Source organism: Coccomyxa subellipsoidea (genome assembly GCF_000258705.1).
Source record: "Coccomyxa subellipsoidea C-169, whole genome shotgun sequence".
NCBI classification, from domain to species: Eukaryota; Viridiplantae; Chlorophyta; class Trebouxiophyceae; family Coccomyxaceae; genus Coccomyxa; species Coccomyxa subellipsoidea.
This window is the reverse complement of record NW_005178031.1, coordinates 1051391-1074667: the sequence shown is the minus strand read 5'-3', so window position 1 is coordinate 1074667 and position 23277 is coordinate 1051391. Positions and strand designations below refer to the sequence as shown.

Here is a 23277-nt window from a genome sequence, read left to right as displayed (position 1 = left end):
AAGATGGGCCAGCGGTTGCCAAGTTTGGTGCGGATCAGGAGGAAGCTGCCACCCTCGATGACCTGCCAATCACACATCACTAGTAACCCCATGCATCTGTCATCCTCTGATCTAGCCCTTGCTAATAGTGCGGGAGGAGTGCACATACCATAACCAAGTGCGGGGCAAAGTCAACCACCATGCAGCGTCCTTGCATGATCGTGGCGCTGTTGGGCGTTGTGTTCCTGCACAGTCCCGTGAATGTCTTGAGCTGTAGTGTGGTCGAGTTTGCCGAGTCCGGTCTTGCCGCGCATGTGGGAGGCCTGTGGGGCGCCCTGCCGGCACTGTATGGATCAAATGGCAGTATATACATCGACAACGAGAAGTTTCCCTATAAATGCACCGAGGACGGAGGTTGGCACGACTTTTTCAAGACAGAGCCCGGTTTCCTGAAGCCGTGGACGCCCGAAGTAGCCAAGACGGAGAGCTGCGCATACTATACCTATGGAGATATGGGCCAGGAGTCGAAGGCGATCGGTATATCGCACGTCCAGGCTCGCTTTGAGCCAGGCATCGTGACAAAGGCATGCACCTCAAACGCCGACTTGAGATCCGTCCAATCCTGACTTCAGTATATGCTTTATTTTTGCGTTTCTGCGTTTGTAATTGCGATCTGAATCTTAATTCACCGTTACGACTTGGTGGAACACTGACGGTGTGGTGTCGCAGACCTGGAGGTTCCAGCCTGATGTACAGAGGGAAGTCGATGCAGCTTTGGCCGTGCTTGACGGTTACGCAAAGCCCACCATCGCATTCCATGGTAAGCACTTTTTGTTGCCGTTGGATTTCTGCATCGAGGCCACCTCGAGGGCCGCCACTCTTGCACTGTATGCACGCACAGCGCAGAATCCGCTTTCAGTAAACACGTCCAAGTCCAGGTCACTAATCGATGATCATTGTGGGTGATGCAGTGCGAGGAGGCGACAAACCAACTGAGGATGCCATTGTGGTGAGCTGCTCAACACGCTATCACGATGGACTGATCTAATCTGACAAGCAATTGAGCTTCTGCCTACAAAAATTCTGCTCCATGAGAGTGTAGAATTGCAATAATGTGGTTTAAATCTTTCACAGGGAAGGAGGACCACTGGACCAACTGACCTTGTGAATACCTTCATGGACAACTTTGTCAGCGTCCGGGTACGTGCCTTCATGCCACCTAACACCCACACAGTTTATGGAAATATTTACAAGCATGCTGTGAGCGTTATCGCTTCTGTTGCTCATAAGGTTTGTCAGAAATATCAGATGCTTCTGTACGCCGCTGTTTCAGCGGCATTGAGCTATTCAAGACCCGATGCTTCTGTACGCCGCTGTTTCAGCGGCATTGAGCTATTGAAGACCCCTCATCTGAAAATAGATGAGTTGCAAGAAGAGAGCAAGTTGCCAGTGCGAAAGGTAGAACACACAGTAGCTCTTAGGACAAAATGTCAACTCCAGCATCTGCAGTGACAAGGCCGAGGATCTTCATGCACAGCTACCTGATGGCACCTTCTTCCTGACGGCAACATCTCCTTTGCAAGGGCAAGATCTGCAGGAGAGCAGAATTTTGACAGTGTGAGTATGTGTGTGTCACAGGGAGGGACCTGCGTGCTGATTGGAGACGACCAGAACGCCATAGCAGAGATGGAGAAGCTGGTGTACCAGAACATAGGGTGCACGGTGGCACACCCCTCCAAATATTACCGCCCCCAAGGCCACCACCAGGCCACCTTCAACAGCTTGCCATTGCAGGTTCGCGGCTGCCCCTCCCTGTCCCTGCTTCAGGCTCTCTGTCTCTTTGCGACCACTGCCAGCTGGAAAAACTTGCTAGGAAGTGGTGCTGTGATCTGAACAGCTGCCAAGAGGCACTCCTTGCCCCCAGCTCAACTGAGAGCAGCACAGGCTCTTCCCTAGCGGCAGCTCCTGTGCCTGCTTGCGGGCTTGTGCAAGAAAATTCTGGTCAGCAGCCACAGATCATCCCCCTTCGTCCTGCACCCAGCTGGCTGCAATCTTTTGCGCATAATTCCGATTTATATTTGTGATGAAGACCCTTGCATGCCGATCCTGAAAGGGGCTCAGGCGGCAGAACATGTTCATCTCATGGCTGCTGGAAGAGGTTCCCCCTGGTATTACATCCAGTGCCACCCAGCTCCTTTGCACACAGAGGCCTCATCCGTGGATTGCATGGTCTGCAGGACCGGTGCAGGGAGTCGATCCAGCTGCTGAAGGATCTGGAGATGATGGCGCATGCGGACTACTTTGTGGGGTCGTCCACCAGCGGCATCCCCCACATCATCGCCACTCTGCGCATGACCGTCTACACCAAGTCACAGGTGCGCACCTGCCGCATCAACAGGAGCTGCACGCATTTCAAAAAACCTCTAGCATCAGCAATCAGCATGCAGCAACTTTGCGTACTAGCCCACCAGCAGCTGTGCGTGCCAATGCCATCATAAAATCCCCAAAGTTCACCGGATCCACATGACTTTTCTGACATCGCCTTTCTTTAGGATCTAGGGGCTGGCAGGGAAATGCATCCTTCCTGACCACTTCCTGTTCACGCAGAGCAGAACTCAGCTCTGGTGAATTGTCTGTCCTCGCAGGTTCATGACGATCCGCATGTAGCTGTGTGAGCCTATCAGAGGTCATGCAAATGTTTCTCTCAGCAGTAGAGCTTTCTGGGGTGGGTCTGACAGGGATCTTCGCCGGGGGGCGCAGGTGACGTTTGCTGACGTGGGATACCACGACATGGGGGCGCGCATCCGGCGGCACTTTGGGATCGGCGGCTTTGAGAACGTCACCATTGACGGTGTAGGCAAGGCCGCCCAGCGGAAACACAGGCAGCGTAGGATGCTCCAAGCACCTCTCTGACTCAAATTCAAGTCTGAGTGCCCACTAGACCGAGCCAGGTCTGTCTTTTTGGCATACCTGGTGCACAACATGTGATAGGCTGCCCCACCTAGAGGCCAGACTGGCCTGAAGGTCCAGTGGATGAGAAAGTCTGTTTTCGGGCCTTGGTTTCCAGACCCCAGATTGATTGCGATGTGTCAGGTGCAAGAAGGATAGCAGCGGCGTTTAGCTGCTTTAGTGCAGGCTTTGTCTATGATGAGATTGGATGTGTGTGTGTGTGTGTGTGAGAGAGAGAGCGAGAGAAAGAACAAAAGTGTGAAGTGCCGGTCCATTTGGAGGCCAGTTAAGATGGGCTTTGGTGATGAATTTGCAGGGTGGTCTCCTTAAGAATTAAAAGGAATGAGAGATACATTCCTTTGGTTTGAAAGCGCACTAGGAAGTTGCACAATTATTTTTTGGTTCATAGGACAGCTCTCATCAAATAGATGTGGAGAGTGCGTTTGATGCCCTCAGCCTCGGTGTGAAGCTGAGGAGCATGTCCTGCCTCGCAGCTCATAGACAGGACCATTCTAATTGATCTCCCCCCTGAAAACCCGACACTGCTCTGGACAGAACCAGGCAGGCAACCTCTAGACAAGGTGATCCTAGGCTGATGATAAGGAGATGGTGTTTGTCTTTCAATGGTACATCTTAATTAAGTACGATTGTGTCAACAGCAGGATTTTTTTGGACCACCTGTTTGGGAACATACCCAGGACAGCACAGTCTAGCAGTTTTGAGGAAGCTGCAGAATGCACTGCTGTGTGTAGGATGCCCTCCCAGTGATGTTCTTATTTCTGTGTGTGTGCTCAGATATGCTCGCAAATGCAGCGCTGCCTTTGCGAGGGCTTATGTATTGTGGACTGGCAAGTTTCATATTTAGTTGCAAGTAGGTGAATATGAGAACCATGATCACGATTGTCTTCAAATGGAAGACCTGTGCGTGATCATGTAGGAGTGATCCCACCTATGGATTGCATGGCTAGCTTTGCGGGTTTTTGTGCATGCATATGCAGCGAGGCCACTGGCTTGTGAGAAGGCGTGCCATAACCTTGTCATTGCTAGTGCATTGGTTTGACCGAGGAAACAGAGGAGGCCACAGGCTGGCTGTGTGCTTGAAGTATTTTGATATATAGATACCATATATTTTACTTTTTCGGAAAACCTTGATTACAGCGTGACCCATGAGAGGTCCTGTAACAGCATCCCAGATATGTCCTTCCCATGGCAGACACTTAGCCAATGTGAATACCATGCCAAAAATGCAAAACGGACAGCGTTGCACTGTTGCGGAATGTTGCAGAGCAGGAGCATGTCAAAAGGGTCTCATAATTTTGTAATTTTTCTGTTTTTGATATGAATGCACGCTGTTTCTGCCAGAGGCAAGGGGCGTCTGCAATAAAGTTCATGCCCCAAAATAATATGAGGGACAGCCTTCTCAGAGTATGTGGCTGCCCACGACCTCCCCAATGGCGTGCACCAGCGCCCCAGGCTCAAACAAGCAATTTCCATTCGCATCCCTGATTGACTGCACCTCCACCACTTGCCTGTAACGCATGCACCGACCATCCAGTCACTCAGTCCTCATCATGTTAAAGAAGCAGATGCCCTTCACACACCCAAAGGTGCTGATGCCACCAACCTTGCACTGAGCATGACAATGTGAAGAAGGTGTGTCAGGAATACTACAAAGCAATACAAAATCCTCTGGAACATTGCTCAGCATTGACAGCAATAGACTGTCTGTCAAGTCCTCCAGGTATTGCATGAGGCTTGGTTTGCGGGAAGGAGAGTGTTTTGCAGAAGGAGAATCGGTAGTCGGGGCGCCCACCTGATGCCTATAACCTCAAGGGCGGGAGTGTCTAGATCAATGGCTCCCCCGGCCGGCACAAGCAGCGCCGTCACATATGCGCTGGGCGGCAGATCCAGCGGTTCACCCGCCTGCATGTCATCACAGCGCAAAATCACATCCCCACTTTCAACAAAAGTCCCTGGAGTTGTCACCAAAAGGCTCGGGTCTGATTATTGTTTGGTGTGTGAGAATTAGACAATGCTGGCCGGCAGACAGATTGCACTGGGTGACCAATGTTTCCGCATGACATGCAAATTAAGGAAGTGCCCAGAGAACGATTCACTTGGATGCACGAATCCAATCTCAATCAGCACAAATTGGATAGGGGGTTGCAAATGTGGGAGGAGTGCTTATTGCAAATATTATTGATATTAAAATTATTGAAATCCTCTGTAGTCCTCGTTATTGCTCCAGACAGCCTTGAGAGACTGCTTGTGCGCTTGGTGATGCCACTTGGGCTAGTTAAAACTTTGTACATGTGGTCATTTAGAGCTCCTGTGCCGGGAATCATTGCATTGTTGCTGCGTCCTATCCACTCGCGTGGCAGGCCTTCCTCTCATCTCCTGGCGCTCGCGCTGCCTTCATGTCAGCATACCCTTTTCTCTAGATTGAGGGGTGCACATGTCAAGTGGGCATAGATAGGGCGAAATTGAGGGGGGGCGGCGTGCCTTGGTGTGGCGTCGGTTGAGGGCGTCACAGACAGCCGAGACGCTGTCGGCGGCGCTCATGGGTCCGCCGCGGCTGCTGCTGGCCGACGTCTCGCGGTCGTGGCTGCCGTTCAGCAGAAATATCTTGGGCACGCTCTGCGCCGCTATGCGCTCCCCCACTCCCTGTTCAGAGCACCCACTGTGTCTGTGAACACCATGGGTGCTGCACTGCACAGCAGTGGTGGACACCTACTCTCTGGGGTAGCTGCAATGCACACCTGGAAAAGCACCTCCCTGAAGATCAATCTCACAGGGCCCGCATCCTGCCTCGCAGGCAAAGCAGCGCTTTACACCAGATAAATTGCTGCAACGGGCCCTTGTTGTGTGCCACAGTTCACTGCAGCGATTGAAGTTTCACAGTGCAGTCTGGAGTTCCTGCCAGCTGAAGTGTGTGCCGGATTTGAGCAGTCAAAAAGGGTCAAGATGTGCAGGGGGGCTGAGTGCCTTGAGGATGAGGGAGGGACAGATGGAGGTGTAGAGGGAGCCCATGCCGTAGATGATGGCGTCGGCGGTGTCGAGCGCGGTTAGTAACCGGGGGTTGGGCGGAGGGAACACCTCATGCTCGCGCATGGTCCCCTCCGCGCTCAGGTAGAAGATGCGCCGGATGGGCGCAGCCAGCGGGGGGCCCCTCCCGTGCTTGTCCACCCTTATCGGCCCGGGGGACTCTGCCAAGCACTTTGCTTGTCAGCTGCATTCTTGCTTGCATCTTCACTCTACAAGTTTCAAAGGTACTGACCTCAATGCTGCATCTGTTCTAGCACTCGCCTATACTGTGCCACAGTCACAGCAGCCTGTAGACCCCTGCAGCCGAAGCCACATCCCACTCATCGACACTGCATTTTTCTACCCTTGTCCACCCTTATTGGACCCGGGCACTCTGCCACAGCCACAACAGCATGAGCACCCTTGCAGCAGCTGCCACTACAACCCATCCTGATCACTGTCTATCCTGGGTCACAAATGCTGTGTGACCGTGAGCGCTTCCTCCCCAAAAGAATAGCATCAAGGCGTGCTCAGATTGAGGGTGGGAAAATCTACAAAGGTTTCTGGTGAAGTTTGCATGATCCCCTGCAGAGAGGGGATATAGGCATAGGCAACCAATTGCGGTGCATTAGCTCGACTCCAGTAGCTCTCTGCCAGCCAGATCAAATGACTTCTAAAGTCTGAATAATTTCACTCAAGGGGTCCACTCGTTTTCACCTGGGGCTGCGGGGTGGCTGATCTCGTTCTGGCCGCGGATGACGGCGGAGTTGGCCAGCTCAGCGCCCAGAGTGATGCGCTCCTCCGTGCAGATGGCCGGCAGCACCAGAGACCCCTCCGGGATGCGCGCCACGCGGCTGAACAGAAATATTGCCGCCTCCAATGAGCGGAAGAATAGCCGCGCCCCCGCGAAGAAAAAGTTGCCTGCGCATGCATGCAGGCCCGGTCAGCATGCCTGACGTTCGAGGTGAAGTGCTACTGCATGCTCCGTTGCAGGGTTGGATTGAACCCATTCTCACAGGGAAGTAATTTACAATGAAGAGTTTCAAGTTGGAATTAGCACGCCCAGACAAGACAGGCAGCAGCTTCACTTGTTGCTCCTGGGTTCAAAATGAGCACTCCATTGCTTGTATGCAATTGTTCCTGGCCCACCAGGCCAGCACAGGAATCTGTTTGACGCTGCCTAATGCTGCCTTGTGTGCATGGGGCTGCCTCAAGTTTGAATGAGCAGAGCTCCCATCCGGTCATGCCATGACAACCAGACATGCGTTTTGCCCCTGGCTGCGAGCCCCATGAATGTCCCGGCTGATGCAGAAGGTAGAAACGTGCTTCACCCTCACAAAGAACCTGGCAGAGAAAGGGTAGATCAACGCTGCAAGGGTTGATCAGCGGGGTGGGGCGGCGCACCGACGGAGCCGTTGCGGAAGTTGAAGCGCTCGGTGGAGTGGCGCAGGATCTGGGTGTGAAAGTAGACAAGGAAGGCGCGGATGGTGTGCTTGTAGGGCTCGGAGACCCCCCGCCACAATGCATGGTCCCCCTCCACCACCTCATACCTGTAGTGTGCACCACATGGAGATTTAACATCGATCCGATGGAGCTTAGTAATAGTGGTTTTGATGCAAGGCAGACCCCTCAAGATTGCTTTGAAAAGCACCCTGCACCGCCGGGGATGCGGGTGCTGCACTGCCCACTACGGATATGGCAGGGCAGGGCGTCACAGCAGCCCTATGTTACTTAATTGTAATCACTTATTCCCTCTCCCGAGTAATCAGTTGCCAGTTGACCTCTAGTGGGGCACCCAATACAAGATGCATAGCAGGGTTTTCTTGAACAAAAGCCTGGGCGGGCAAAGAAAGTTAAATGGACTGCCAGTGACTAAGGGTGTAGTCAGCATGCAGCGCTACAGTCGTACCAGTCGGCCTTGGCGGCCTCCGCGCTCTCCCCCGACAGTCGGTGCGCCAGCAGGACGCGCACCGCCAACGCCTGTGCAGACATGGTCACATTAGTCATTTGTTTGGCGTCCCAGAAAAAGTAAATCAGGTGTTTGGCGCTCATTCCTATGTGCATATCAGCGACACTGCCACGAGGATGACATGCAGAAAAAGGACAGAACCTGCCATTTGCAGGTCTGCATGGTGTCCTCCTGGGATTTGTGTCAAATGCAAGATTCTGGCTCGGCACAAAGAAAGCCAGCGACCCTTGATGTGGCAAGCCCAAGCGCACTGGCCTCATGTATCTTGTTGCACGATGGCTGGACAGCCGCAGAGCAGCATTCCTCCTCATGCATGCCAACATCAGCGCGCCTCAGCACTTGTCTGTCAGGGGAGACAGTATTTGGGTCCTGCCGATCATGCACCTCGGAGTCGGAGTTGTCAGCCAGCCGCAGGCAGCGCGAGCGGATGTCTCCGACTGCCGGTCCTCCCAGCACCCTCACAATCTCCGCCGTGCTGCCACCATCGTCAGACACGGGCAGCACATGCGTCACCCTGGTCGTCAGCTGCCTCAGATGCCCTGCACCACTGGTCAAAGATCTGAAACAGCCTCTCCATGTTAACAAACTTCGTGATAATGAACAAAATGATTGTAATATGTGAATACAGGGACATTGTGCATGGGGTGCGAGGCATGCCTGCTACGCTGTTGAAGGCTGTACCACCGCTGAAGACCACCAGGGATGGGCCTTCATCTGAGGCCTTTAAAGAGGTCTGGCTAGTAAGGATGTCGATGCTGGACGCCTGTGGGCCTAGCATGGGGGTTGAGGGCGAACCGTTCGACAGCTCCCTCATCTGACCACCTGTTGGCCAGAAAGGCGACTTGCTTAGCACACCTTCACCCAGAGCATGTAAGACTTCCACTTGCTTTTCGAATACCGAAAGCCAGCTTCTTGCATACCTCCATCTGCACGACAGTGCAGTCCTAGCGTGTGATGCTCTCTCCTGAAGCAGTGGGGTCTATGCCGCTTGCGAACTACAAGCGGCTGAACACAGTGTACATTGGCACCACAGCACCATGAAAGGGGGAATTCTGAGCACCATACTGTCCTGTTCATCCGCGTGCGCACAGCATGACTGCCTGAGGGGGAACAGATCAGTGACCGATTGACTTACAACTGGCTCACTTCTGCAGCCAGGGTACAAGGTTTCTGGCACTAGAAGCTTTCTAAAATCTTTCCAAAAGTGAACAAGGGCTCTCCTCGAGGCTTTCATGCATTTCAGAGGTTGCGCCGGCACGTGGAGGCATGCCGCGGTGATACGCTTTCCACGAGGTGGGGAGACAGCTTCCCCGTCGATGACACCAAAGCTTCTTTCGCATTCATTTTCTCAAAATGGTGTCTTTTGCAGGCCGTACCTGTATCGTGTGATAATTGTCAGTGATAGCATAATTGAAAGATTTAGATCAAGGATGTTTGCCCGATTCTCCAGCAACAAGTGGTGAGCTTCTTGCAGCTTCCTGTCGTAGCTTTCTTGTGTCTGTCATTTTGTACGTCGATTCACATTGCTTTGTAAGATAACAGAGAAAATTCTGCTCATTCAGATGTTTGTTGTGCAGTAAAACACAATGCAAGCTGTGCGTGGGTCGCATCAAGCTGATGCGCAACAAGAAGCAGATAATGGTACGTTGCTCTTGCGAGCTCTGTCTGACAGTTTTATCGAACCTTGTATGTTGCAGCAGAAACATGTTTCAGTATCTGGATAATGCTGTCCATGTTTTCGGCCAAGACGCTTCCACTAGAAAAGCATCAGGGCACCAACACAATCTGCTGAAGTCCTCAGCTCCCTCTCTCCTTTTCCATTCTAAGCCATTGTCCATCTCGTACGATCGTGGCTGCTACCTTGTTGGCAAAGCGACTTTGTACATGCCTTATCATGCAGGTGAAGAACATGCGCAAGGAGGTTGCAGATCTGCTGCGCACAAACAAGCAGGAGAACGCACGCATCCGTGTGGAGGCTGTCATTCGGGAGAATCTGATGCTTCAGGCCTATGAAGTGCTGGAGCTGTTCCTCGAGCTGTTGGCAGTGCGAGTGCAGCTGGTCGAAAAGTGCAAGGATGTCCCTCCTGACATGATTGAAGCCCTGTCTTCTCTGGTCTATGCTGCTCAGCGCGTGCAGGTACCCCATCAGAATTGCTTTTTGCTGGCCATTTTCAGAACGTGGCATGCACATGACTTCTGCCAAGCCGTACCACACATTGCTCTTGTTAGAAATGGCTCGAGCATAGAAGCAGTGATAATGCAGTTGAATGCATGTTGTGTGGTAACAGGACTTCCAGGAGCTGATCGTCATCAGGGCACAGCTTGCTGGCAAATTTGGGAAAGAGTTTGCGGCAGAGTCAAGCTCAGATCTCACATGCCGCAAGTGGCATGTCAATGAGAACCTCATTAGGTATGCCAGCTTTCATCATGCATGGATCGCTGCCACCCAGAAATTTCTTGCTATCAGCATGATATGCATGTACCTATTTCCCTGCTGACTAATTTACATGTATTGACATTGAAATTTTCAATGCATGTGATTCCCCTTCTTTGCTTCACCATTCTGATGCGCCGAGGCATGCATATTGGTTTCATAGTCTGTTTGTATGAGACAAGGGAATGATTTGGTTTCTGCTACTGGCCAGGTGTTTGTCCATTGAAGCACCGGCGCCAGAGGACAAGCTGGCCACGCTCTCAGACATCGCCCAGGAGTATGGCGTCGAGTGGGACGCTCACACTGCCGCCAAGGACATGCTGCCATCGGGCCCCCCGCCCCCACCAAACCCCTCTGGCGCATGGGGAGCTGGCGCCGGTGGGGGGCCACCCCCCGGCGGCTTCCCATCGCAGGGGCCCTCAGGCGGAGCGCCAAACAGGTTCCCAGGTGTGCTGCGCCCCTGCATGCGCAGGCTTCCTTCTGCAAACAGCTCTGTCAAATCTCAGCTTTGTCCTCACACATTCATCAAAGATATGGTCTTCAGAAGATTGTTGGCTTCATATTTTCAGCTCAAAATTCTTCTTTGAAACCCTGGATAAATATTGCATGCTCAAAGATTGTCTGCGTCACCATTTGGATTACCAGCACGTCAAAGTTTAAGCGTCCATGCTTCAGTGCCCTCTGGCTCCGCAATCTCATCCATGCTCCATGGGCGTGGCTTACTGGAAACTTTAATTGAAATAGGGCATGCAGTGATGATTTTGTTTTGCTCTGGGTGTACAGAGATCCCGGTGGGGGCGCCGCGTGTGCTGCCGGGGAGCCTGGCGGCGGGCAAGGCGCTGCCCACGGACGTGCAGGCGCTGGCCAAGGAGGAGTGGGCCGATGCCATGGCCGCTGCCCAAGCCGCCGCGGAGCATGCGCGCCGCGCGCAGGAGGCCAGCAACGCCGCCGAACGCTTCGCCCGCGCCGGCGCTCCTCCCCAGGTGGGCTGCGAAGGCTACGGAATATGCTCAGGGTGATCAGCCTGAATAATGCGATGTGCAATTTTGCTGAGTAACGTTGCAGGTCTGTGCTGTGGTGACTCCCATGCGAAGTGCTCCATGCCATGCATAATCTGTGGCTCGTGTTGTGTAAGGGGGTTATATCATGGGGCAGCTGTCCCAGCAGGTGAACGATGTGTCGCAGGCCAATGGTGCCCCTGCTGCGCCCCACAGTGAAGCATTCCCGAAGCCCGCCCCAGCAGGCACCCTTGATTCTGCCGTCAACGACCTGAACCTCGGGGTGAGCCGACATGCATCATTCCATGTCCGCATTGCATTGCATTCTATCAGCTCCTAGGTGTGTCTGAGATGCTCGAGGGCTCCGCTGGTAGTCTTTTGCATGTACCAAGCCTCTCATTGAAGGCATCGCCCCCGTGCAGGCGCCAACTCCTCCTGGCACAGATGAGGGCGCACCCGATGCTCAAGGCAGCTACTACAAGCGCAGCGACTCGGCCATCCAGCGCGCGTACGATGCGGCCCCAGGACCCCCCTCCAAGCAGGACTACCAGGCGCAAGGACCCCCCTCGGCGCCCCCCGCTCCCCCCACCAGCCTACCCCCCAACCTGCCCTCCCCGCCCGCCAAGGGTGCGAAACCCCCATCTAGAAACTTGGTATTTGTTGCTGTGTACCTACTACTATCTGGTCGTGCACCTTTGCTCAACTTCACTGTACCCTTGTTCTGTTTTCCTTGTTGCTTTAAGAGCATTTGGTGTGACCAGCATCGGGGTCTCAGCAGTGAGCATGCAGTGTGCTGCAAAGATCCGAAGCAACCCGCGCTTGCAAGAGGCACTTCGGGAACTATTTGAAAGGAAGGTTGCTCTTGTGCAGGATCAACAAGCACTTCAAGTCCTGGCCCACCCCCTGCCGCACCCAAGCCCAGCAACGGCATCGATGCAGACCTGCAGAAAAGATTTGAGGCCCTGAAGCGCAGCTAGCCTTTTCCACTCTAATGCTACTCTTCAAATTCAGCTGCACCAGTGCGCAACTGCACCAGTGTTATCGGCGAATTATGAGGGTCGGCACACTTGAATTTTGCAACGGCTGGAGCGAGAGAAAAGGTTTCAAATCGTATGCTTGGGTATAAATTGAGCAAATTAGAGTAAAAGTCCAGGAGAGAATGCAATGTAACTTGTACTAGATCTAGGTCTGTGTTGCAGAGACAAAACCTACATTTAGGATGTGCTGATCATCTGTGATACTGTATGCGTATTCGAGATATTTTGTTTGCTGCACTATGGGCCCATGCTCCTTCTTAAATACCATGATACACCAGCGAGAGCCCAATGTCGCGTTGAATTGGTGTAAAACAGCATGCGTAGTCAAATTGAAGGCCCTGTCACAGTGTGTCACCCACCTAGCAGTTGCCAGACTAAAGGCTGGACATCCGAATTAGTCATCAATTGAGAAGCATGCCGAACGCCTTAGTTGCCTTGTGCCAGATCTACTGCATTTTCCTCAACCAGCACTGCACTTCCACACAAGCCAAACGCAGTGTGCCGCTCAGCGGTAAAACGCTTACTTGCTGCTGGCTACAGCTGAGGCCTCGGCGGCTTTGTCGGGGAGTACAGGGCCCTCCTGTGAAGCCGCCAATGCTTCTGAGATTTCCGCGGTGTACTCCCGCACATCTCCTTTAGTCATGCGGACCCTGTACCTCAGCAGCAAGTCCACCAGCCTGGGAAGCAAGTCATCGTCCATGTCACCCTTCTTCCATGCTGGGATGTAGATCAGATTGCTCTCCTCGCCCGGGACCGCCTGCAAGCATGCAAGGCACACTCGTGGACAAGACAGCATGATGCACCGCAGATCAGGCTCTTGACTTTCCTCCAGCAAGAGATTTCCACAGGCGCATGCGCTCTGAAGTAACAATACGGGGGTCTGCAGCTGCGTGCAGGGATCACAATAATGCAATCCTATCGGAGATCAGGGCAGCTGCAAAACATACAGCACACAATTGCCCATGATAGATGAATGGTGTCATGCATGCATGGCTCAGTCTCCAGAGAAACACACAGTAAGTCACACGAAGTGTTTCTGCAGCATGCACTTCAGGAAAAGGTCAGCTGACCTTGTACACATCGCCGTCAACCAGCACGACCTGATCCAGCTTCTTGAACCACTTCCCCAGAGGCTTCACAGTGTCCCAGGGCTTGCCGCCCTCGCTCACGTCCCTCTGTTGGCAGTATGTCCTCGTCAGCAGGAACTTGCTGCTCTTGAAGATCGGGACCTGGGCAAATCGGAATCATTGTACTCCATTTTATTAGGATGTCAATGTGTACTCCCTCTGGACTGCTCAATAGCTCTGAAGCAGTGTGCACAGGGTGGCCAGGCTGCTCATGAAGACACACATGAAAAGATTAGGCATTAGGAGGTTCCCTTTTTGGGCCTCAATTCTTCAGGCTTAGGCAGCAGTTCAAAAACACATGTTACTTCCTGCTGGAGTGTTTAGCTTTCTAGAACCCTCACCTGACCAATGTGGTCATCCAGCTTAGGCAGGATCGCTGTTACCGTCCTGCATACAGTGTGCCCTTTGTCATCTCATGAAGCAGCATGCTTGGTTCACCTGTATTCTCAAGCCCCTGACGCTAGTACAGGCTGAATTTAGATTTGCCTCTGTTCAGAGCCTGCCTTTGAGAAAGTGCGTGATGAGGACTCCTCGGAGGCGCAAACCAGGCAAATACATATCACACCTGGGCGCTGCAGATGTGTAAAGGCCAAGGTTGAAGTGTTCCTGCAGAGATGAAGTGGATCCTTCAGCTGCACGTGTGACTTTAAGTTTTAATCGCCATCGTTCACTTATTAATACCCACCGTTAGGCGTGCGATCGCTTCTAATCCTGGCCGCATAGTCAAGACGCCAGCGCTGCCTGACATGCTTTTTCTGTCGAGGAGAGTTCCTGCAAATTTTATTCAGATCATCACGAATTCATCAACAGACCGACACATCGTTGCGCTCGTTTGCTTTTGCATGTTCCAAGCGAGGCTACACCGTTGATGTCGAAAAGAACGATCGGCTTTTCCGTGTCGTCATCAAGGTTGGACTTGGCTGGTCCTCCCAACTTCAGACCTGCACAAGGTGAAACGAAGACAAATGTTGTTCTACTCGATGTGCTCTAATCAACGTTTTCTATTGGATGGACTCTGCAAAGAATCAAGCAAAGAGGTTGGCAAGAAGCAATATCTTGCGAACCTCCAAATGCTGATGTGATGTCCTCTACACAGCCCTGCCGAGGAACAACCCAGCCTGTCTTCGGTGATTCATGGGCTTTCATGTTGACGATCTCACTCCTTGATATGGAATTACCGCACCGGAAGTCCCTGCATGGCTTGGTAAGGGCATGCATTCAATCATGGCAATGCATTGCATTGCCATCCCTCGGGAATCTCTCGTCACGTGGATCCGCATTTCTTGGAATGTTCGCTCAGAATGTCCTGTCATGCGGCCCCTTGAGGCCTAGGAGTGAAATATTGGAGGGTGCTGCAATCGCTGCAGCGGGCTGCGCTTGCGAGAGGCAGTCCTACATTGACAGCGATATCTGAAAGCAACATTCCACTTGTGCAGAGTCCAGTAAACCCGGTTCCAGAGGCCTCCAACTCCCAGCCCACCCCGCCCACTGTAGCCTAGGCCAGCAGAGGCATCGATGATGACCTGCAGAAGACATTTGAGGCCCTGAAGAGCAGCTGGACTCTTGCCATCCTGACATGAGTTTGGTGCGTGGCTGCATGAGTGGGCGGTGGCTGCAGTGGTATGTGTGCATCAGAGCAAACTTTAGCTCTCCATGAATCTGTCGGGCAGACTAGACTTGAAGTTGATGGCTAGGTCTTCAGTAAGGAATTGCAAGAATAGTATAGGACATAATTTGCAAAGTAGCCGTCGGATGCAAGCATCACCTTTACAAAGATTCTGTTTTCTACACAATGGCTCCTGGCTCTTTCTCAGCAACTGCATGTCATGCTGTTGAGTTACTCTCAAGTGCAACAGCGCACATGGTCAAGTTTACGGATGTGTCGCTCCCCAAGACGTTGCGGCTGCGCCAGTCGCAACAGCATGCAGCAGCTCATCCAAAACTGCATTCCCACCCTTGTCATCCTCTGAGAATCGGATATGTGACGCCGAGCGCCGCGAACGCTTCGAGCCAGATTTTCTGACCTCATGCTCCTCTACCAGCTCTCCACTTTCGCACGAGCCAAAGGCGGTGTCCCGCTCCCGCACTTTCCTGGACTTCTTTGGCTTATCCCTCTGCGCAGCAACAGTCCAAACGGAGGCACTACTCAGGCAGTTGCATTTCCTTTCACAGACATGGAAGGCAATACACTTGAACATGTCTTCAAGGTGCTGACAGGGAAAAGAGGGTGCACCTTTCGCTCTTCCACCTCGGGTGACCGTGAGCGCTTGTGCTGCCTGCTGTGGTGGTGTTTGCGGCCCCTGCCATCCTTCTCCCCTGCCTTCTGCTTGCCTGCATGCTTTGCCTCCTTGGCTTCTCCTCTGTGGTCTTCCTCCTCAATTACCCTGCACCAGGCCCGACATGATTCACCACAAGCTGTGTCATCTGCCAGACAAGTTGGCATTGAGCATGCAGCCACCGCTCTAAGTTGGCAGCAAAATGCATAATTGCAAGAGGGTTGAAGAGTAGGACCCCCCTTGACTCTTCAATACCCTTTATAATTGACCGGTGCAGCACAGTTGCAAGGGGCAAGATGAGTACATCCGCGCACCTGTCACGGCCCCGTCTTCGCCGCTTGCGCCGGTGCGCGTCGTCGGCGGCTGCTTCCGCGCCGGCGTGGCCCGGCTGCTCGGCCGGCGGCTCTGGCTCCGGCCGGCGCCGTTTGGCGGTCGTAACTGTTTCAATGGCAGGCTCGGGCGTGGGTGACGGCTGCGGCGTTGGACCAATCCGATCTGTCAGCACTGCATCCAACCTGGCCAAGCAGACGAGCAAACCCGCCCTCAGCCATGAGCACGTGGATGTCAATGACAGGCTTCCTCTTGGACCAACATGCATGCAGCAGACCCAAACTTTGCAAGGTGCCTTGATGGCAAAAAGGAGTGCCTAAGATCTCCTCAAAGGGATGCATGAAGTCCAAAGCACACACAAGGGGCTGTGGGGTAAGATGGCGATGGCCACCTCCGCATGCACAGCAATCAGCTGACCGGTTCATGACATACCTGACAACGCGCTGGAGCAGGGACTCTCCTTCATCGGCTGTGGCCGTCAGCTGCTGGTAGGCAAAGTCAAAAGCGCTCCTCACCTGCACGCACCCACATAAAAAGTTGAACACTGCAGTCACACCTGCACAACGACACCAGCACTGCCACAAGTGACACCCCATGTTATACACCAATGCTTCCGCAACCAGGCCAAAAAGCATCAAATCGGGCTAATGAGTCACGAGAAGGGGCGCGCACCTTTTGTATGTTGTAGCTGCCCTTGCCGAGGTCATTGGAGGGGTCTTTGGGGTCCTCCACAGCCAGCATCCAGGGCCGCTCCACCTGCAGCATCCCCCGGTCGCGCTTCCCAAAAAAACATCCGCCCTTCCTGCGCTTGCAGCAGGACCCAAAGGATCACTTGACAGCCTCGAGAGACCTGCATGCAGGCTCAGGGACTTGTATTATCAATTGCATGTCTGCCCCAGGAGAAAGCCTGCGTTGCCGTGAAGAATCGAGCAGTGGGACTGAATCATATAGCCTGCCAATAATGGAAGGCGATGCCAGCTGTTACTCGGAACGGACACATTGTCAGTTTCACGGCAGCAACATATTGAATCCCTGGTCTTGAGGCTTGGGAGTACCCGTCGTAGTCTGTGTACTGCACTGAACGATAAGAACTGACACTGTCTGAATCTAATATACAGGGGAATTAACAGAACCACATGAAGAGAGGCCGTGCCTGCAGGAGACGCCGACATCAAGTGTGTTGAGGGATCGGCCAAAGAGGCGCAGGAAGTCCAGCAGGAGCACTCCCAGATTGGCCTCCAAGTCAAGGTCCCCCCCTGGGCCTCCCCGCGAGGGGTGCAGCAGCAAAAACCCCGCCACCATCACCAGCAGCGCATACGAGCCAATGCCCCCTTGATACACCTGGCGCAAGCCCAGAATTATAACCCTCAGCATTTTCTGCTCACCATGCCAGCTCTGTTGGAACACCTTGCTCAAGCCTCCTGTCTCTGACATGCTGTGACAGTGACAAAATGTCCAACGATTGCATAACGCAAGAGATAGCATTCCTCTCTGGGTCTTCAGGCTTCATCAGAGAACCAATCATCATGATACAACACACCGATTCACTACCATAAATGATCATTCAGCTCCAATGCGTCACGGCGACTCATAAGACATGAGAGCTGCAAGACATGAGAGTTGCAGATGTGTGAAAGCCTCACCTCGTTGAGTTCCCTCTGATGCAGGAAGACCTTGAGGATGAGCACGAGGGGCCGCATGGGAGGCAGCCTCTGCATGAGACCCTTGACAAAGTCCGCGGCCTCGGGGCCATTCGCAGCGTCAAAGCTGATGTCAAACTTGATGCCCGACTCTATGTCCTCAAACTTGATGATCGGCACCTTCGCCTTGGCTATGATCTGCACACCAGCCCAGGAACTTTTAATCTCCAAGAATATGGCGCAGCTCAAGGCCTCTAATACACTTGAAAGCCAAAAATGGCACGGCTGTGGGATGCAAGGAGCCGAGGCACAGTAGCTTGCTGAGAAAGCTTGCAGAGACTGGCAGAGATGAAGATGCTGACCTGGATGTTCTTCGCCATGTTCTTTCTGACCAGGCTGTTGGCCACGGCCTTGAGCGCTGATCGGATGTCTCCACATTGCGAGTCCATGACCACAATGTCCATGTCGCTTGATGGCAGGTAGAGCCCTGCATAATTCAGCAGGGTCAGGCCCACGAGAGAGTCCTGTACACTTGGAAGAGAAGAGTAGAATCTGCTGGCAAGCGCATCCCTGCAAATGACTCACTGACTGAACTCTTGGATGCCCACTACTCTACCAAGGGGTGTGGGTAGAGTTGGTGGCACCTGTGACGAAGGAGCCAAACACCTGCACAGAGGCAGAGGGCCAGATGCTCTGCACAGCATCTGTCACGCGCGCAAGCGCGGCCTGCCTTGATGCCAGCTCGCTGCTGCTGGGCGCCAGGAAGCGACAGAACTCCACGAGCTCTGCACAGTGCAGCTACAGGCTCTCACACACTCAGCAGACCAAACAGCTCCAACACAGCATGACTGAGTATACCACTCTCCAGACGTAAATACAGAAACAATGAAGCTTAATAGAGCAGCGCACCATTGTGCAGCCTGACAGAGGGGCTCCTGATGCGGTGGGAGGCCCTTGTCCATGGCAGCTCTGAGCGGCCAGAGGTGGATGGCTCTTCTGCTGCCCTGGGAGAGCCTTCTGGCCGGCTAGCCTCCACCTCCACGGCAGCCTCGTCGTCAAAGCCGATAAATTCATCTTGGAGCTCCCCTGCAGGCTCTTCTGGAACTTCCACTAGCTGCTTATATGATTCCTGAAGCCAAAAGTGATCCTTCGTGCAAAGCCATTGCTGTTCCATCCATGCTCACCAGGTTATATCAATTGTAGTAAAAGTCTGAAGCAGCAAGGACCCTGTAAGCTTGAAGGATCATAGGAAGATCACTGCCGCCCCAAGAAGCAGTCATTTAAGTCAAGGGCGCACCAACGCTGGAGATGCAGGAGCCTTTGCAAGAGGTGTCCCTGTTGATAACAAGTAATCTGCGACGCTTCTTGTTTCGAGAATGCCAGAGCCCAATGCCGCCAAGGTACTATACCGATATTGGATTCCTTCCATTATTTCTGAAAACTAAGTGATTCAGCACTGCTTTGTCTGAACAATTGAGATCACATGAAAGTAGCTTTCAAAAAAGAATTCATCGTCTTTCATGCGTACCGTGAGATTTAATTGAGCATTCAGCTGACCACCCGGCATAATTCATAAGGCTGGTCTCGATGAGGTAATGACGTCATCGCTGTCTGAACTTCAATGAACCACCCTCCGGAGTGCTGCTGCTCATCGGATATCCACGTGGTAAGTTGGGTGCGGACCGGCTAATATTTTGCTGCAGAAATACATCTGACTTGACGCTGCGGCCGCACGCACGCGCGTCGAGGAGTCCCCGTTACCAGGTGCGTGGGAACCTGGCATCGATCTGTGCCTAGGAACGGCGTTTGATGGCGTGATCTGCACCTACAAACATGTGCATTGCTTCAATAGTTTCTCAGCATTCCCAGATGCTATGTTGAACGTTCTCATATAATCAAACCCAATGGATTTGTAAGAGGTGCGCCCAACATCGGTGAGTAAGCAGGCCCATCGCCCTGCTAATTTTCAGCAGTTTGGCATGAATGAGCCCAACAATAGGGTTTGTTGTGCAGATATTAGGACTGGAGTGGAGTAGAAAGACCGTCAGGATGCAAAGCACAAGAGGAGCGGCAGTTGTTCTGCTAGCTCTGCTCCTGATCCAGGCTGCCAGCGGTAGGGTCTCTTCGCAGCCTACAATTTGCGCTAACTTCGATGTGGCTTGACACTGCACAAATAAAATATTGCGACTGAGCCACAGTGCGGTCACGATGCATGCGGCGAAGTCGGGACGCTCAGGGCAGTGCGCGATAGTTTAGACACCCTCCATCGGAGCTTTGCTGTGCTAGATACCGTTGCCTTTCAGCGCCGTGATGACCCTCCTGCGTGTGTCGAGGCTGGGAACTAGGTGCAATCGGAAAGCTGTGTCGATCTAGCGGCCAACAGGGTTTCGTGAGGCCATCCCTCAGTGCCCAACAAGCAGGTGGTGCATTATCAGACTCCTCAATTTGTAGGTACTCCTGCACTGACCAAGTTATGTTGTGGGCGTGCAGCGCGTGACCTGCAGCAAGTGGCGCTTCCCAGCGCGTTCCCAGGCGCCGACACCGGCGACGAGACCGCGGCACCCACCACCCCCGCAGCAACAACCCCCTCTCCCACCTCGACATCGCCTTCGACCTCGCCAGCGGCGTCCTCGCCGGCAGCTGCGACTTCGCCGTCCCCGGCAGCCGCCAAGGCGCCGGCCCCGGCGCCCACCAAGGCTCCGGCGCCGGCGCCCGCGGCGGCGACACCGGCCCCCGCTCCTGCCCCGGCAGCCGGCGCGCCGTCGGCCGGCGCGCCCGCCCCGGGCCCAGCCACCGGTGCCGCCCCCGCGCCCGGCCCGGCCGCCGCCACTTCCGGCGCCCCAGCTCCGGCCGGCGCCGCCATCGCCACCGGAGGAGGTCAGTTGCTTTTTCAAAACTGCAGCATTATCTTTCTTTGTAGATCAATTGCCTTCTCAGGAAATGAGATTAAGCCCTTCAGCCCTTCCAATATGTCTGGCCCACCATCTTCAAAACACAGAGCCCCTGACATACTGCCAAATGAAGCGCGTGAAGCACTGTAAGGCCTGACAGAGGATGGACGTGCAGAACGGTCTCCTGTGAAGGTGAAACTGCATCTCATCGGGTGCAGAAGGGACCACAATTGTGAAGGTGCCTGCCGTTTTCAGGAAGTGTCCCCTGACAAGATTCCCGGCTGGTGTGTGCAGGCGACAGCGGCAACACAACGGTGATCTACATCCAGCAGGCGGGCAACGTGCAGATGACGTCATCGCCCAGCGACCCCAACTCGGGCACCATGTTCATGAACAACGCGCTGGACACCACGCTGTATGACCAGGACTACCCCATCCGCAAGCTGGGCAAGACCTCCACCACCAACTTCATCAACGCCGGCTCGCCCTCCAACGGCACCGGCGCCGCGCAGTGGTTCGCGCCCGCCCCACAGGCGCGTTCCCTCCTTTCTACTGGCAATCCCAAGCTGCCCAATAATTAAGAGGTGTTGAATCTCACCCTCTGGCAACAGATTCAGGGTCACCCTCACTCCGTACCAGCAACCCAGATGTGCGTGTTCACTGTCATAGTTCCCACTGCTTTGCAAGGTGTGAGGGTTCCACAGCCAATCTCCACAGCATACTTCTGTGTGACCAGCGACCCTCAGCTGCCCAATAATGAGGGGGTTGAACACCACTGTCCGCCAAGATAATTGTAATCCTTTGGCCTTGAGTAAGTAGAGTAGAGGATCTAGTACCTCTAGTTGGGGCTATCTATTACAGCATGCATAGCAGGTAGCAAAAGGTAAGCCTGGCTCAAGAGTTTTTAAGAGAAAGGATTCTCGGCCAATGCTGTTTGCGGGCTGCACTGGTGAACATAAAGCACAGAGCATCACCTGTAATTGCGTGTGATGGCTCAGGAATCTCCTGTGAATCATGGGAGATCGGGTTGCGTCATTGTCTGGCAGCCTTCCTGCTCTGAAGCTCGTTGCTCTGGGCAAGAGCAGGGGCGTTTATCTACCGTAATTTTCTACTGCACTACCACATTTGGGAAGGCGCGTGAGCATGTGCCGGCATGTGCGCGCAGGCGGTGCTGCTGGGTTTTAACACGACGTACAACGTGTACCTGCTGCTGACGCTGTCCGCGCCGGTCTACAACTTTACGACCAACACGCTCGCGTTCAACTACCTGCTGCAGAACCCGGGCGCAGCCAAGGGCAACACGGCGACCAACGGTTACGTCGCCAATTACTACATCAACGCCACCGACTCCGGCGTGCTCCCCGTGACCAGCATCAACTCGCAGCTCACGCTGTTCACCCCTTCTTTGTTCTACACAATCCCCTGCTCCACCACCGACACCCCGGTGCCTATCGGCAGCTGCACAACCTCCAGGAAGGGTGCATGCGCGAATGGGGCCCAGGGTGTGTGGAAGGAGGGGACTTTCTGCGCCTGAGCGACCGCGATCCGGCCTGGCAGCCGTGTCGGCTGCTGCTGGAAAACATGGGCGCCAACTCTTTGCACTTGTTGTTGTGGGGGATATGGCATGCCGTGAGGATTGATCTCCCCTTTGGAGCTCTCTCTTGGCGCACAGACAGTGCCGGCTGTAACATTGCGGCGGCTGTGCTGTGCGTGCTGAGAGCCTCCCCGGCTCGCAGCCGTGTTGCTGCGGGCGGTGACTAAGCAGCAGCGGTGACTCAGCGGCAGCGGTGACTAATCGGCGCTGCAGGGCAGGGCTGAGAGGCAGGGCAGCTGCTTGGTAGTGTTGTGTTATAGAAGTAATAGCATACCGAGGTAACAGTGCATATAGAGTAAATAAAGGGACTGGTCAATTCTTTCTTCTGTGTTCTTTCTTCAGAGGCAATGCCAGGCCTGTGCAAGGAACTGCGTTGTCTGCCAAGGGTGTTTTTTGGCCCACAGGGTTCAACAGGCCAGTAGAAGCAACACTAGGGAAACGAATGCCATACACCCTCCATAGTTTGGTCCCCCGAAAGACAGTCCTGCTGGCTGACGGAATTGAAGAGCGTACATAGTTTTGACTCCTCAGGGCGTCTCAGGTTTCGTGGCTTTGTGGGAAACTTCAGAGCCATGCGAGAGCATCTGTTAGGCATATTTGTGACAGTACAGAAGTCAGCCATGCACAAACAGAAAGTCCAAACCACAGATGGACATTGCAAGATGGTCACCTTGTTTGCATCAATATTGGGCTGGGATCCTATCACATTGTGCACATTAAGCTTAAGTTTATGAGCTCTGCAGATCTGGTTGGGAAATAAAGTGAGCACATCCTGTTCTGACCACGCTGTTGATGTGCGCCCTTACTGTGGCAGAACACAACTTATATTTCGTTGTTGGGCCCAATGCTGTGGCTGACTGTGCTGGGATACAATTTATATAGATTGCAGCTCCCGTCCTTCGTACAGTGTAAATGCTCGATAAATCTGTTGTGGAGTTATTTCCCTTGACCACCATGGTCACCTGTCACTTTTCAGTCTTGGGCCAGCATGGCAAGAGCAACTTTTCATGTCACAGATGCCTCCTGGCA

The 23277-nt window shown here is 53.6% G+C and overlaps 6 protein-coding genes across 6 annotated transcripts; 3 read left to right on the top strand and 3 right to left on the bottom strand.

The window, feature by feature from the left end:
- Window positions 1–194: 194 nt before the first annotated feature.
- COCSUDRAFT_56728 (hypothetical protein) lies at window positions 195–3258 on the top strand (the record flags this gene model as incomplete). Its single annotated transcript, XM_005646000.1, has 8 exons — window positions 195–554; window positions 709–799; window positions 951–988; window positions 1114–1179; window positions 1618–1773; window positions 2217–2354; window positions 2740–2866; window positions 3245–3258. The coding sequence occupies 8 exons, from the start codon at window positions 195–197 to the stop codon at window positions 3256–3258; spliced, it is 990 nt and encodes a 329-aa protein (XP_005646057.1).
- Window positions 3259–4067: 809 nt separating this feature from the next.
- Window positions 4068–8984, bottom strand: COCSUDRAFT_48145 (UPF0052-domain-containing protein; the record flags this gene model as incomplete). The annotated part of the gene is made up of 9 exons (XM_005645999.1): window positions 4068–4457; window positions 4742–4851; window positions 5431–5592; window positions 5914–6134; window positions 6670–6873; window positions 7357–7502; window positions 7862–7932; window positions 8306–8460; window positions 8942–8984. 9 exons carry the CDS (start codon window positions 8982–8984, stop codon window positions 4349–4351), a joined length of 1221 nt encoding a protein of 406 aa, XP_005646056.1. The 3' UTR covers window positions 4068–4348.
- Window positions 8985–9279: 295 nt separating this feature from the next.
- On the top strand, window positions 9280–12716 carry COCSUDRAFT_48144 (DUF292-domain-containing protein). The gene is made up of 9 exons (XM_005645998.1): window positions 9280–9380; window positions 9499–9562; window positions 9822–10058; window positions 10210–10331; window positions 10567–10802; window positions 11139–11338; window positions 11541–11636; window positions 11776–11980; window positions 12224–12716. Exons 1-9 carry the CDS (start codon window positions 9352–9354, stop codon window positions 12328–12330), a joined length of 1296 nt encoding a protein of 431 aa, XP_005646055.1. The 5' UTR covers window positions 9280–9351; the 3' UTR covers window positions 12331–12716.
- Window positions 12717–16720: 4004 nt separating this feature from the next.
- Window positions 16721–18549, bottom strand: COCSUDRAFT_17457 (Nucleotidyltransferase; the record flags this gene model as incomplete). The annotated part of the gene is made up of 5 exons (XM_005645997.1): window positions 16721–16921; window positions 17252–17464; window positions 17767–17961; window positions 18126–18250; window positions 18408–18549. Coding segments are annotated over 5 exons (876 nt in total), but the record flags the coding sequence as incomplete, so codon positions are not given.
- A 1263-nt stretch (window positions 18550–19812) lies between these two features.
- COCSUDRAFT_43221 (hypothetical protein) lies at window positions 19813–22188 on the top strand (the record flags this gene model as incomplete). Its single annotated transcript, XM_005645996.1, has 5 exons — window positions 19813–19876; window positions 20254–20640; window positions 20949–21191; window positions 21266–21303; window positions 21820–22188. 5 exons carry the CDS (start codon window positions 19813–19815, stop codon window positions 22186–22188), a joined length of 1101 nt encoding a protein of 366 aa, XP_005646053.1.
- Window positions 22189–22367: 179 nt separating this feature from the next.
- COCSUDRAFT_33690 (hypothetical protein) lies at window positions 22368–23177 on the bottom strand. The gene has a single exon (XM_005645995.1). The coding sequence runs from the start codon at window positions 22868–22870 to the stop codon at window positions 22679–22681; it is 192 nt and encodes a 63-aa protein (XP_005646052.1). The 5' UTR covers window positions 22871–23177; the 3' UTR covers window positions 22368–22678.
- Between the last annotated feature and the right edge of the window lie 100 nt (window positions 23178–23277).